The following is a 12,510-nucleotide window of genomic DNA, read 5'->3' on the forward strand; positions in this document are numbered from 1 at the left end:
GACAGCCCTGCAATACACTGATTTCAAAGGGCAGAAAGAAAGAGTGGACTCACTCCCACCTCAAAAGGAGGCCAATTCTGGGTCCCTGCTGACCTCATGTTCGAAGAGCCCGTTTAGTCTTCCCTTTTTCCATTTGATTGTTTGGAGTGTGACACTCATGTGGAAGGTCTTCCTGTGTGTCTGGCAATCCTTCTTGTTATACATCTGGCTGGGAACTGGAATAGGGGCTTAAAGACTCTGAGCCAGATTCTAGGGTGTCCCAGGCAACTCCTGATGTCACAATCTCTTCTCTAGTCTCAGTCACGTTCTTTTGAAGTCACCCCCAAACACCTTTGGATAGAGAAGCCAAGACCAGCTGCCAGACCTGCACTCTACCAATGGTACAGAATGGTGGACTGGCAGTGGTCATGGTCCGTCTCCACTCAGGCAACATGGTGGTCTGCTGTCTGCTGGGAATGTAAAGACAGTATCAAAGCTGTTCAGCCTTTTGTTGTCCCCAACACACTTCAGCTGCTAAGCAACACCATAACAAGTTCTCATCCACACTGCCACCCATCAGCATCCTACTGAAAGACCTAAAAATTAGCAAAGAAATATAGCCCAGATAAGGAAACTCTCCAAACTGAATGTAGGGCAGCCTAATCCAGAAACTAAGGCCACTACTATGACTTAGGGCCTGGAATTTACCAGCTTACAAGGCCATAAGATAACTGGGTGCCAAGAATTCCCAGATGGCCACCCTCCCCGAGGGGCTCATGGAGGAAACAGATCACCCCACTGGCAAATGAGTCAATAATTAACAATTAAGGGTCCCTATGAAACAAATATGTACCATTTGCTCAAGCAAGATAAGCATATCCTGAGGTCTGCAGGTTTTACAACTGGTGGGTCAGGAGGCCATCTGATTCCCAGCCCTCTCCTCAAGACAAAGAGCCTCCTAGGAACCCATGACTCTGGTCATGCCCCTCCCCAAGCTTGTGGTTTTTGACTTTAAAAACGCCTGTGCCTGGGGGGACGGGGCTGCTCTCTAGCCTGCATGCTGAGAGAGCCCGTTTGTACAAACGTTCACCTTATATTAAAGCCTCTTGCTGTTTGCATCAAGTTTCCACTTCCTCATGGTGATTGGGGTGGTCATGGTCCTGGGAAAAAGTTCTGAAGGCCTGAGCTTCTGGGGGTTCTTACACTACCAGCAGCGTTACCTGTGGATAATGTGGTACCTCTGCAGGTACTCCAGAGCCAGGGCCAGCTCGCAGATGTACAGTTTCACAGCTCCCTCTGTGAAGTGCACATTCTGCTGTAGGTGGTAGCGCAGGTCTCCGCCCAGCAGCAGGTCCACCACCATGAACATGTCTTCCTCATCCTGGAAGGAGTACCTAGGAACACAAAGGGACACAGGTTAGGGCTGGAAGCATCGCTAATGTCCTCAGGGTCAACATTCCATTTTCCAGCAAGGCATCCAGAAGGATGCTGATATTGCCTACGGCATGATGCTGTCGTTGGTGAGAGAGCAGAAGGTTTTCAATCCCACACTGCCTCTGTAGTGTGGAGTCACTTCATTTCTTCACTGAGGCAAGTTTGAGTCCCAACATTAATCTCCCATCTGGCAGGCAGACAGCCTGTGATCTGGCTGGACTCTCATGCTATTGCAGCTGGTTTTAGCTTGTGTATTAATCCCATGCTGTTAAAGCATGTATCTGGGAGGTTCCTCAAAGACCCATGTGTTGGAATCTTGGCTGATGGGGAATGTACTTCTTTGTATGTTTATCTTATTGATTACTGAATAAAATACTGTTTGGCCAATGAGACAGCAAGTTAGACAGGATAGGAGTCAAAGAGGATTCTGGGAAATGTAGTAGAGAAGCAGTGATCCAAGCAGGAAGTGACATAGCAAGGAGACTCATATTTAAACAAAGGAAACAGGAAGTGTCCCCTTTTCCCTTTCCGCTCTTCCTCCAGCGGCCCAATGTGATTTACCTGCAAGGAGGGACGCCAATAAGGTGTCTGATAAGTCTTATAAAATATATAGATTTATGATAATTGAGACTGAGCTAACAGATGAGAATCCTAGTCATTGGCCAAGCAGCTTTATACCTAATATGTCTCTGTATTATTTTGTCCATCCACACGGCGGGGCAGAACTCAGGCAGCTGGAGGAAACCACCCACATGGTGGTAGGGCTCTGGCAGAAAGACTTTTCGTGACACTTGGCAGTCAGCCTGTGGCATGATTGGAAGATGGTGGAACTTTAGGAAGTGGAGCCAAATGGAAGGATGTTACCCTATTAAAACAGCCTTGCAACCACAGACTGAAGTCTCTGAGACACTGAACCAATAAAAAGCCCTTCTTCCTTTAAAGTTGATCAGCTAGCGTATTTTGTCACAGCAATGGGAAACTGATTAACACATACTGTAAGGACTCCAAAGAGTCCCCAGCTCCTAAGAGGAGTCCTTCTCCCCAGCAAAACCCACGCCCTCTGCACACGATGCTGCTCCCCACAGGAAGTTCATTCCCAGATTCCCTGAGCACAGTGATGCTCTAACTCAAGTCCAGGAATTTAAGGTAACAGGCAGTTTTTGCTCCTGGCTCTTGGAATCTGGCCATATCTAACCCAATATTCACTAGCCAGTGGTAACAGCCAAGTTCCCACTGACAGCTAACTTCAAGACCAGCCATGTATGACCACCCTAGGTGTGAGGTTACTCTAGCTATAAGCCCACAGGAAAGTGGGCACGGAACATGAGCAGGAATTATCTTGGTGTTTTGAAAGACTTGACTTTAGGTCTTAGTGCAGTATTTAATTCTATCTTTGTTTTATCTTTGAACTGAGAGAAAGCTTACTGAACTCGTTTTTAAACATGAGAATAGAAGAGCTAGCACATACAATGTGAGAATGCTCAATACCTTCAGAGACGGACTCACAGCATAGGGCATGACAGACCACCCTATACCAACAGGTATAGAGCTTGCTGATAGCTGTCATTTTCCCTCTTCTTATAATGCCTTCACAGTGATTATATCCACAAACTCATTTAACCTTTAATTACTTCCCAAAGGCCTGGCTTGTGAATACCATCCACATATGACTTTGAAAATTAAATTTCCCACACAAGAGTTTTGGGAACATATTCACACCAAACATAACTAGAAAAGCCACTGAGTGTGTGTGTGTGTGTGTGTGTGTGTGTGTGTGTGTGTGTGTGTGTGTGTCCCTGTTTATCTGCTACAGTGTGGAAGGCCTTAGAAGTCCAAAGACAATAGCATGTCTTCCATGTAAACTCAGTTTACATTCTAGTAGATGATGAACCATGGCCCGTCACATTCATAGCCAGTGTGCCCCACACGCTGTACTCTCCAGTCACTGCTGGGCTGTCAAAGGGAAGCTCATTAAACATTCTAGCAGAATCCTTGTGAGAAGTGATATTAGTTTTCTGGGAGAAGCTTGCAGACTGGGACAAATGTTAAGGAGACAACTGAAATACAGAGAGAACACCATTTAATCAGTAATTCAAGTTTGGGTTGTTTCTTGCTACAGATCTGTATTTTGCTCTGGGCCACAAACCCTGCTTTCCCAAGGAGACTCAAAGATATTGCTGAGAACACAGAGTGACCTTTCATCAATCTCTGCTTTTGTGTGATTCTGTGGCTCTGTGTCATTGTCCTTCTTGCTCCTTCTTGCACTAGAGTGGTAATTATACCCTCATCACGATGCTGCATATTGTCATGGAAATGATGGAGGTGCTAGATGAGAGAGTGCTCTCATACAGTGACACTGACCTTCTGAGAAGTCTGGATAATTAGGTTCTCTTCCAAGCACAAAGCTAGCTGGGAGGTGTAAAGACATTGTTAATCCTGGCTTGGCTGCTGCATAGGCCAGTGTGAAGAATACATTGTTAGTGTGTGTGCAGGTCCTTGTACCCACGTGTGCACATACATATGAAAACTAGAGATGAAAACTAGGTGTCATTCCTCAGGTGTCCTCCTTTGTCTCAGTTTTGAGACAAATTCTCTTATTATTTTGGAGCTTGCTGATTAGGCTAGATTGGCTGGCCAGCAAGTCCCAGGGACTCCCACTCTTCACTCCCCAGGGCTGGGATGACAAGTGGGCACCGTCACACCTGGCTCTTTTTCATTGTTCCTTGGGATGGAGTACAGGTTCTCCTACTAACACAAGTTTTCCTGCCAACTGAACCATTGTCATAGTTATATACTACTTTATTATTGTTGTTGTTAAATATATTAATTTCCCACTTTGCTCCAAATGACTTAAGAAATTCACAACACAACAAAATTAAAAATAAAAAGAGAAAAAATAAGAAGCTTAAGAAAATGGGGGTTGGAGAGATAACTCAACAGCTAAGATCACTGGCTGCTCTTCCAGAGGACCTTGCCTCAATTCTCAGCACCCACATGATCCTTAACTGACTGTAGCTCCAGTTCCAGGATATTTGGTACCTTCTTCTGGCTTCTGAGGGCACTGCACACACACAACACATGGTCATACATGCAGGAAAACTAATAAAGTAATTTTTAAAAATTAAAAATGTAATAAAATAGAGGTAGACAAAAACTCCCCTAACTCATGCCCAAGGTTACTTTTGCCTTGCTTAAAATGGTCTTAAAATGCATGAAACCTCCCCAGAACCCAGGCCAAAAAGAAACATGGACATGTCCTGACAGGTAAATAGATGAACAGCTGAGGAGAAACATGTTTTGTTTTCTTTTAACTAACCCACAATTTCACTTAACTACAAGCTATGGTGTGACAGTTGATAATGTAAACTGATCAAATCAGGGCATTTGCATGTCTGCCATAGCAGACATCTGCCATTTCTGTGTTAGAAGCAGAAGTAGTCTCTTCTGGCTATCTTGAAATGGACGATGAAAGGCATGCATTTTTCTTGGTACAGAAACCAGATGGAAAAGGCTCCCACTGAGTTTTTAATGTGGTAAACAGTACATCTGTGTGAATTCACCCCAGCTGGCATGACAAGTTAAAAAAGAATGTTTTAAAATTTGTCATCTGTCCAGTTTGACTGGATGAGTTCAGTCCTATTTGTTAGGTGTAGCCTTGCTTGGGTCGTATAACCTGCGAGCTGTGCTCCACTCCCCATCATAAAGAACCACCTGTCTCTGAACATGCCCGCAGTGCTGAGGCTGGAAACCACAGGCTGGGATCATGCTTGCTCTGGAGGAAGCCTTCTCTGACCCTCAGAGGCTGAGCAGTGTGACTGCCGAGTGCTCTGTAATAGCAACAGCTTAGGCTGGTATGGCACAGGTGAGGCAGCATCCATATTCTCAAATACTTTGAAAACCCTCTGTTCTTCCAACCAGCCTATGGGGTAAGGATCAAGATGAAGCTCTTCTGTGGCTGGAGTATAGAATCCCCTCCATAGGTTTGTGTGAACACTTGCTCCCCAACTGAGGAGGGTGTGAAACCATTGAGACACCACAGAGAACATCTGATGCTAAAGGTAGCCATTAAAGGTTACACCCCCTCCAGTTCCAGGCTAGCTCTCCCTGGTTGGCTCTCCCACCCCAGGTGTCTGCCATGCCTTCTCCATCATGATGGACTGAAGCCCCTGAAACCTTGGGCCCAAAGAAATTGTTTTATGTTGTTTTTAAAATCTCAGGGTCTCTTAAAGCTCAAAGATATTAAGTAACCCTAAAATGATACATAGAGTCAGGAAGGGGTAGAGCTGAGAGCTAAACCATGACAGAGGGTCCACCTCCAGGACTTCCAGACCATGCCTGGTACTCTGGACTCCTCTGTTCACCTCCCTGTGACTGTCTCTCCTTGTCTTTCCCCCTCTACTAGCCAGTGAACTCTGTTAGTACAGGGGCCTGCCGCATTCAATTCTGGGTCCTTGTATCTGGCCTGGCTCCAAAGCATCATACATACTCAGGAAGCAGCAGATAACAAACTCCCTAAGTGAGTCATGTCAGCAAGCTATGTGGTCCATGGGAAAGGAAGCTGTGCAGAGAGAAGGATGAGGAAGAAGGTTGTGTCAAATGTGGAGCATGCCATTCCTGTCGATACCTACAGGAGCCCCCCCCCCCCCCGCCACACACACACCTTGTTTTCCTCTCAGAGAAGCCAGTGTGAGCTACTTCCCTAGCATCTCCCCACAGCCCTCCCACTCAGCCCAGGAGGCAGGGGTGACCTGACAGTGAGCATAATTAGGAAAAAAGAGGCCTTGCTTGGCATCATCCTCTATTCCCTCACCATTTCCTGGACCATCTGCACATGTCTACATCCTGCCTCCTGTCTTCCAGGCTAGTACCTGGCCCCTGGAGTGGATCTTGTGCAACCATCATTTCCTCAGGTGCTGGTAAGTCCATGTCAGAGTTCTCTAGGATGTAGGTCTAAAGCTATCCTCTCCATGGTGTCTAGAGCTGAACTCTATGGTGACAGCACATGGATCTGTAAGACCCGACCTGTCTCTGCATTTTACCTACACTCAAAAGATGCAGACCATCCCTCCACACTCACCCCCTTAGCCTTGGACAGACCCACTATCATCCTCACATTTCCAGTGGACACATCCCAAGGCCAAGAGAGGTTGGAAAGTCCTAGGTCACTAGGTCACATGTGCTATGCTCTCCATCACCAACCTGGTGTTGCTTGTGAACCCAAGGTCAGCCATCTAAGAAGCACAACAAAAGCCCAGGAAGAAGCCAGAGAAGAGCTTCCAGAGCAGAAGCTTGTGGTCTTACTTACTTAGAGAGCAACCACACTTACCTCTCCCTCACCCAGGACTGAGATCCAGTGACCATGCCACAGAAAGAGTGTTTTTAATAACAGGCAAAGTGTGGGAGGGACAGAAGGCCACCGCAGGGAACCAAGAACCCTCAGACTTCATCAGCCTGAAGCTCCCAAGCAATATGCAACACATCTTTCCATGGTTTTAGATGTATCTGAGGATGGCCACCAGGAAACCACAGCTGCCAGGACAATCACAGGTCTCGAAGGCTCACCCAGCCCCATGTCATTACTGTGTGTTGGCTGCAGGAGTGAAGCACTGGGCATTGCCTTGATGGGCTCATATCACATACTACCTCTTAGGATGCAGATGGAGAGGAGGCCTTACCCACTACCCTCAGCTCCAGTGATTCCTGTCTATCTAAAGTCCTGCACAGAAGGACCTAAAAATAGTCTTGTCTGTGACAGAAATCCAATAATGGGACATCAGATTCCCTGTCAGCTCTCATTGTACAAGATCAAAGAGCTTATCAAGACTGCATTGTGCTTGATACACAGAGATCTTTAATAACATTTTTCATAACTTTCACAATAACAAACATTTTTGCTGTTTAAATTTGACTTGAGCCACAAAGTCCTCTAACTCCTCAGACATGATGGCTGTCATTATTCTTCACAGGAAGCTGGCTCCCGTCTCCTATCTCAGGAAGTCAACTGGAGCTGGTCAGCCACATTCTGTTTCCTGCACGTCAAGAAGACAGCATAGGGGAGGAAAGTCACACACCACCCAGTTCTCCAAGCCAAAGCAGCTAGATCCCAAGGAATTTTGCAATGAGGTTAAAAAGACAAGTGTGCAGCACCCACTGTATACTGTTAACTGGAGACCTTCGGTGACTGCAAGTACCTCCTGTCTACAAATGCAGATGTTCTTGTGTCACAGTGACCTTAGAATTGTTAACTTAGAACCTTCTGGCTTCCAGAGGCTCTTTTGTAACTGACATAGATAAGTAAGTAAGAAAAGAGGGGTTGGGTGTGTACTGAAAGGGAAATGGGGCTGGGCATAGTGGGCACACCTTAATCCCAGCGTTCAGGATTCTTCTCAGGAGACAGAAGCTGGTCTACATAATGAGGGCCAAGGCTAGCCAGGGTTACATAATGAGACTCTGTCTCAAAAGTAAAACAAATAGAAAGTATGTAGGCATAGGGGGTCAGGATAGCTGTGCTCCTCCTGGGCTGAATTCCAAAAGAAATCCGTGCCTTGCTTTCTCTTGAGAGGGAGAGGAATATCTCTGAGTATATTGGTGGGAAGGGACAAGATGGTGACCCTCATCGACTGAGTGCCTCCCGAACACCAGTTTGTCCTGGTGATTTCCAGAGTCTTGTATGAAGGTCAAGGTTCTTTGAGCTCCTTGCACAATGGACCCTGGTTAGCTTTCCCACTCTTCCATTTGAGTGTCCTTATCCCCAATTTTCAGGTGACATCCAGGGACAGACAAGCTGAAAAACTTGACCCATTTTACTCATCTTTCCTTCAGGGCTTCTCTCCTGGGAACTCCTTTCACTGACAATATTTTCAAAGCTCTTTGTGTCTCCCACAGACCCCCTCCTTAGCCATACAACTTTGCTTTTCTGGTCTAGAGCTGTGCTTCCCATCTGCTGGCTCACTCTGGATATCAGCATCTCTGTTTAACACCTGAGACATGCTCTAAACCCACTCATTCCTTATGAAAACACAATCCCAAGATGAGCTTGGTGGCACAGCCTCAGAATCCAAGCTACATGGGAGGCCAGTGCTGGAGACTGCAAACTGAAGTTCTGCTCAGGCTACTGAGTGAGTCTGTCAAGGCCAGGCTGGGGGAGACCCTGTCTTGAAGGTAACAAATAAAATGGGGTGCTGGGGATATATCTCAATGGCAGCATGCTTGCCTAGAGTGAGTGAGGCCCTGGGTTCAAGAACTAGTTCTGGGAAAATGAAAGAAACAAATCAAGAATGGATTTCCTATCATTTTTAAAATGGAAAAAAAAATTCAGTCAATTCCTCATCAATCCAAATGTCTCAAGTTTTAAAAGTACAATGTTATCATCTCAAAAAGAAATAGTAAAAAAAATGGTACAATGTAAACCCAAAAGGCCAGAGGGCTACATTTTAAATAGAAGAAGCTTGGACCATTCTAACCTTAGAAAGAAACACTATAGGGGATGCTGTTTGTGGGGTTGCAGCTACATGAAAGCCCTTCCATAGCTCTACATAAGCCCCATGACCCCTTTGGCAACATGTATTTAATGTGACTTTTCAAATTGACAACTTCACTTGGTTCTGACATATCACTAGTTTGATTTTGAATGTAATTTGAGACTTACTTGACAACTTCTTGTTAAAAACAATGTGTTCTGTTCCAGCATTGTAAACAGAATCCCTCATGTAAACAGCAATGGAAAATGTACTGTTTGCTACAAATAAGGTTGAGCCATTTGAAATTGCCTGTGTTCCTCTGATTTTGATGTAAGAGTGGCAATTTCACATGGCTCAGCCTAACAGAGCAATTCACCATTCAGACACTCCAGGAACTTCCCAGAGCACTCTGAATAAAGTAAAAATTCATTTCTGTTCTAGTCTTGGGATTGTTATACCTGCTGGATTTTTACCTGAAAATCTCTCTCGGCCCTGCTTTTATATCTTTCTTTCCCATCCCTTCATCTTATGTCACAGAACTGCTCCGAAGAGCCTCATCCCTCCATTCCATGTGAGAATCCCCCATAATCCCAATACCTACAATTTCAAGCCACTCCAGGCTTTTCTTCCTGGCACTCTTTCCCAATCTGAAACCATCTACAGATCGGAGTATTGGCTGTTTATGCTCCCCACAACAAACACAGTCACCCCAACAGAGCTTCAGCTTTGTCTCTACTAGTTGTTTGTGATGGGTATTTGTTATTTTCAACTGCACAGTTCTTAAAATCACCTAGGAGCCGAGGAGGTGCACCTGTGGTGGTGTTCATGAGAGCATTTCCAGAGAAGGTTGATGGAGGAAGGACCTACCATGAATGTGGGGAGAGGCACCCTGGGTCCCAGATGGAATAAAAGGGAGGAAAAGCCAGTCAAGATGTCACCTTTCCTTTCTATCCCTGGTTGTCTCTCTATGTACACATGATACGATGGGTCTATTTAATATAACTATGCTTTTAGGGATGACCACTTGGCATTGGATAAACCATCTTGGGGGTCATCCCTCTGGAAGACCAGTTCTTCCACTCCTAGCAGTCATTAATTGCCTATAGCTCTTCATCCAGGAGTAAGGTCATTGAGAGTTCCCCTATCCACACTGACATGTTAACTGGTTTTGTCAGTGTTCAGGTAAAAGCCAGAGGACCAGGACATGTGCTTCTAGACTGTGCCCTCTATATATGACAAGTAAGCTGCACTCTCAACAATCTGACTGTCTAAAGGGTTACTTTAAGGTTACTGCAATTTTGCTAGTAATGAAATTTTCTCTTAAACTTACTCTGATTTTCTGTTTCTCCTTGTACAAACTAGTGATTTATATATTTTTATCAATGTACCTAAGTTGTTTATCTAATTTAGGGGCATAAAAACTTCACACTGTTATCTTATGGTCCTGCTATTTGAGACAACAATGCTTCTTGTCTCATTTCAGGTGTGATAATTTGAACATAGTTCCCGCTTTCCCTGCCTAGTCTCTAGCTGTTGACTTATAGTTTTATGACTCCTTCAAGGAACCAACTTTCAGTTCTCTTCATTCTTTTACTAACTGTGCATTTCCTAGCTTCCTTTGTTATTTCTTTCTCTTCTAACTACTTAGAAGTATATTCATCCACAATGTGAATTTCAAATATTCCCTATGGTAATATTTGTCATTAGAGAGTAATCATTACATGAATTAAATAATATCAAATTACTTTTTGTTTTGTGGTCAAATGTTTCTGTTCCTGGGAGTGTTTCATGTATCTTTCTCATTTTCTGGTTTGAGGTGTAATGACATCTTTTCTTCCCTTATTTATGCAGGAACAGAGGGGAACATGGTCAATAATATAAATGCATATAAAGAATACCCATAACTCTTATTCTTAGTGCTGAGAGACTGAATTCTTTCCTCCTAAAATATTTGCTTTCAACATTATTCAACAGCCTGTTATAAGTTATCCACTGCAGTAAATCAAGAAAAAAAAAGCATGCAGATTGGAAATAGATAAAACGGTTGCTGTTTTCAGACAGCATGATTATTAATGTGTACAGACATGCAATAAATGTTATATGTATGTTGTCTATAAATCCACCTATCTCGGAGATATTTGTTTATTTGTATTCTAGTGTAAACAATCATGTCATCTGAAAACAGAGATTACATGTGTGTACACACACACACACACATACATACACACACACAATTTCCTAAACTTGTGATCTTGTGACATCAAGGCTGCAATGCACAAGATCATGCTCATAGAAAAATTAATCATGTTTCTAACAACAAAACAAGAGGAAGTCAAAATTTTCAAAGGAGAGCATTACTATTTAAAGTCACACCAGAATGACAGAAATACTAGACAAAAACATAACAAAAACCATCTACACAGTCTTCAGGAAATGAGCAACGCTTGACAGAAGTCTGAGAAGGTGTAATCACGTGGAGCCTGTGCCATGTGCCATGTTTCTGGATCAAAATATTCAATGAAGATAGGGATCATCTCCAAAGTGAATTACATAATTGTTATCAAGAGGGAAAATGTTTTGTTGTGGACTTATCAGGCAGGAGGACTGCAAGGATGTTAGACAAGGTGCCACAGACAGAGAGTCCCTGGGTGGATCCCAGAGAAGGTGACATGGGATCGGAGCTCCAGAAGTTCACAAAGATTTTCAAATTTCTTAATTAAAGATCAGTTAAAAACACATGCTTCTCATTCTTCATTCCATCTTTAAGTTTGGGACTGAGCTGTGAGGCATGTAGAGCAGGATGCTCTTAGGGGTGACCCCCACCTCACTACCTCAGAACCCTGTGGGTACCTGTCAGAAACACCATGCATCAGGTCTCATTCCAGACCTGCAGAGCCACAAGCCCTGGGCTGTGCCCTGCAGTCTGTGTTTCCTAAGTTGTCCAATACTGTCCAAGTTCCGCCTGACACAGCTTAAGGGGCAGCGTTCACAACTTCACATGGTTCAGTCTGTACCACTTGGTCCAGAGCATCCTGGGGATGGGACTAAATGGCAAATGATGGACACATTTGATTTAGTTGTGGTTTCTCTGCAGGTGCCCTTTGTTGGGGTAAATATAAATATGTATTTAATATTTTATGTTAGATAATTAAGTAATATGAATATGTTGGATACACACACACACACACACACACATACACACACACACACACACACACACATATATCCCTGAGTTTGTGAGGAAGCAGAGGGATATAGTAAGGGAAAGGAGAATGGCTTAAATATAGTACACATATATAAAATTTTAAAAGTAAATCAAAAACATAACATCATTAATTTTAACAGACATCCAAAGAAGACTTAAAAAATTCAAAACTGGGGGGGGGGCAGAGAGGAGGGGAGGGATAGGGAATTGGGATTGACATGTAAAACAATCTTGTTTCTAATTTAAATAAAAATGGAGAAAAATTTCAAAACTTAGATCAGAGTCTAGCAATGTATTAAAAAAAAAAAAAAACATATTCAACCTACTTGGGGCTCATGTTAAGAAATGCAAAGACCATTTAACCACTGAAGATCAATGTCAAATACTGTGTTTGCAGAAGAAGGTGAAGGTGAATCTACATGATCCTCCCAC

The 12,510-nt window shown here is 43.9% G+C and overlaps 1 protein-coding gene across 1 annotated transcript in view; it reads right to left on the bottom strand.

Annotated features, from left to right (window-relative positions):
• Stk32b (serine/threonine kinase 32B) overlaps positions 1 to 12,510 on the bottom strand; it is a 184,881-nt gene that overhangs the window by 83,573 nt on the left and 88,798 nt on the right. Inside the window, exon 4 of the mRNA XM_027387053.2 lies at positions 1,200 to 1,373. Within this exon, the coding sequence (XP_027242854.1) occupies positions 1,200 to 1,373 (174 nt within the window). The remainder of the gene's footprint in view (positions 1 to 1,199; positions 1,374 to 12,510) is intronic.

This window comes from Cricetulus griseus (assembly GCF_003668045.3).
Source record: "Cricetulus griseus strain 17A/GY chromosome 1 unlocalized genomic scaffold, alternate assembly CriGri-PICRH-1.0 chr1_1, whole genome shotgun sequence".
In the NCBI taxonomy this organism is placed as follows: Eukaryota; Metazoa; Chordata; class Mammalia; order Rodentia; family Cricetidae; genus Cricetulus; species Cricetulus griseus.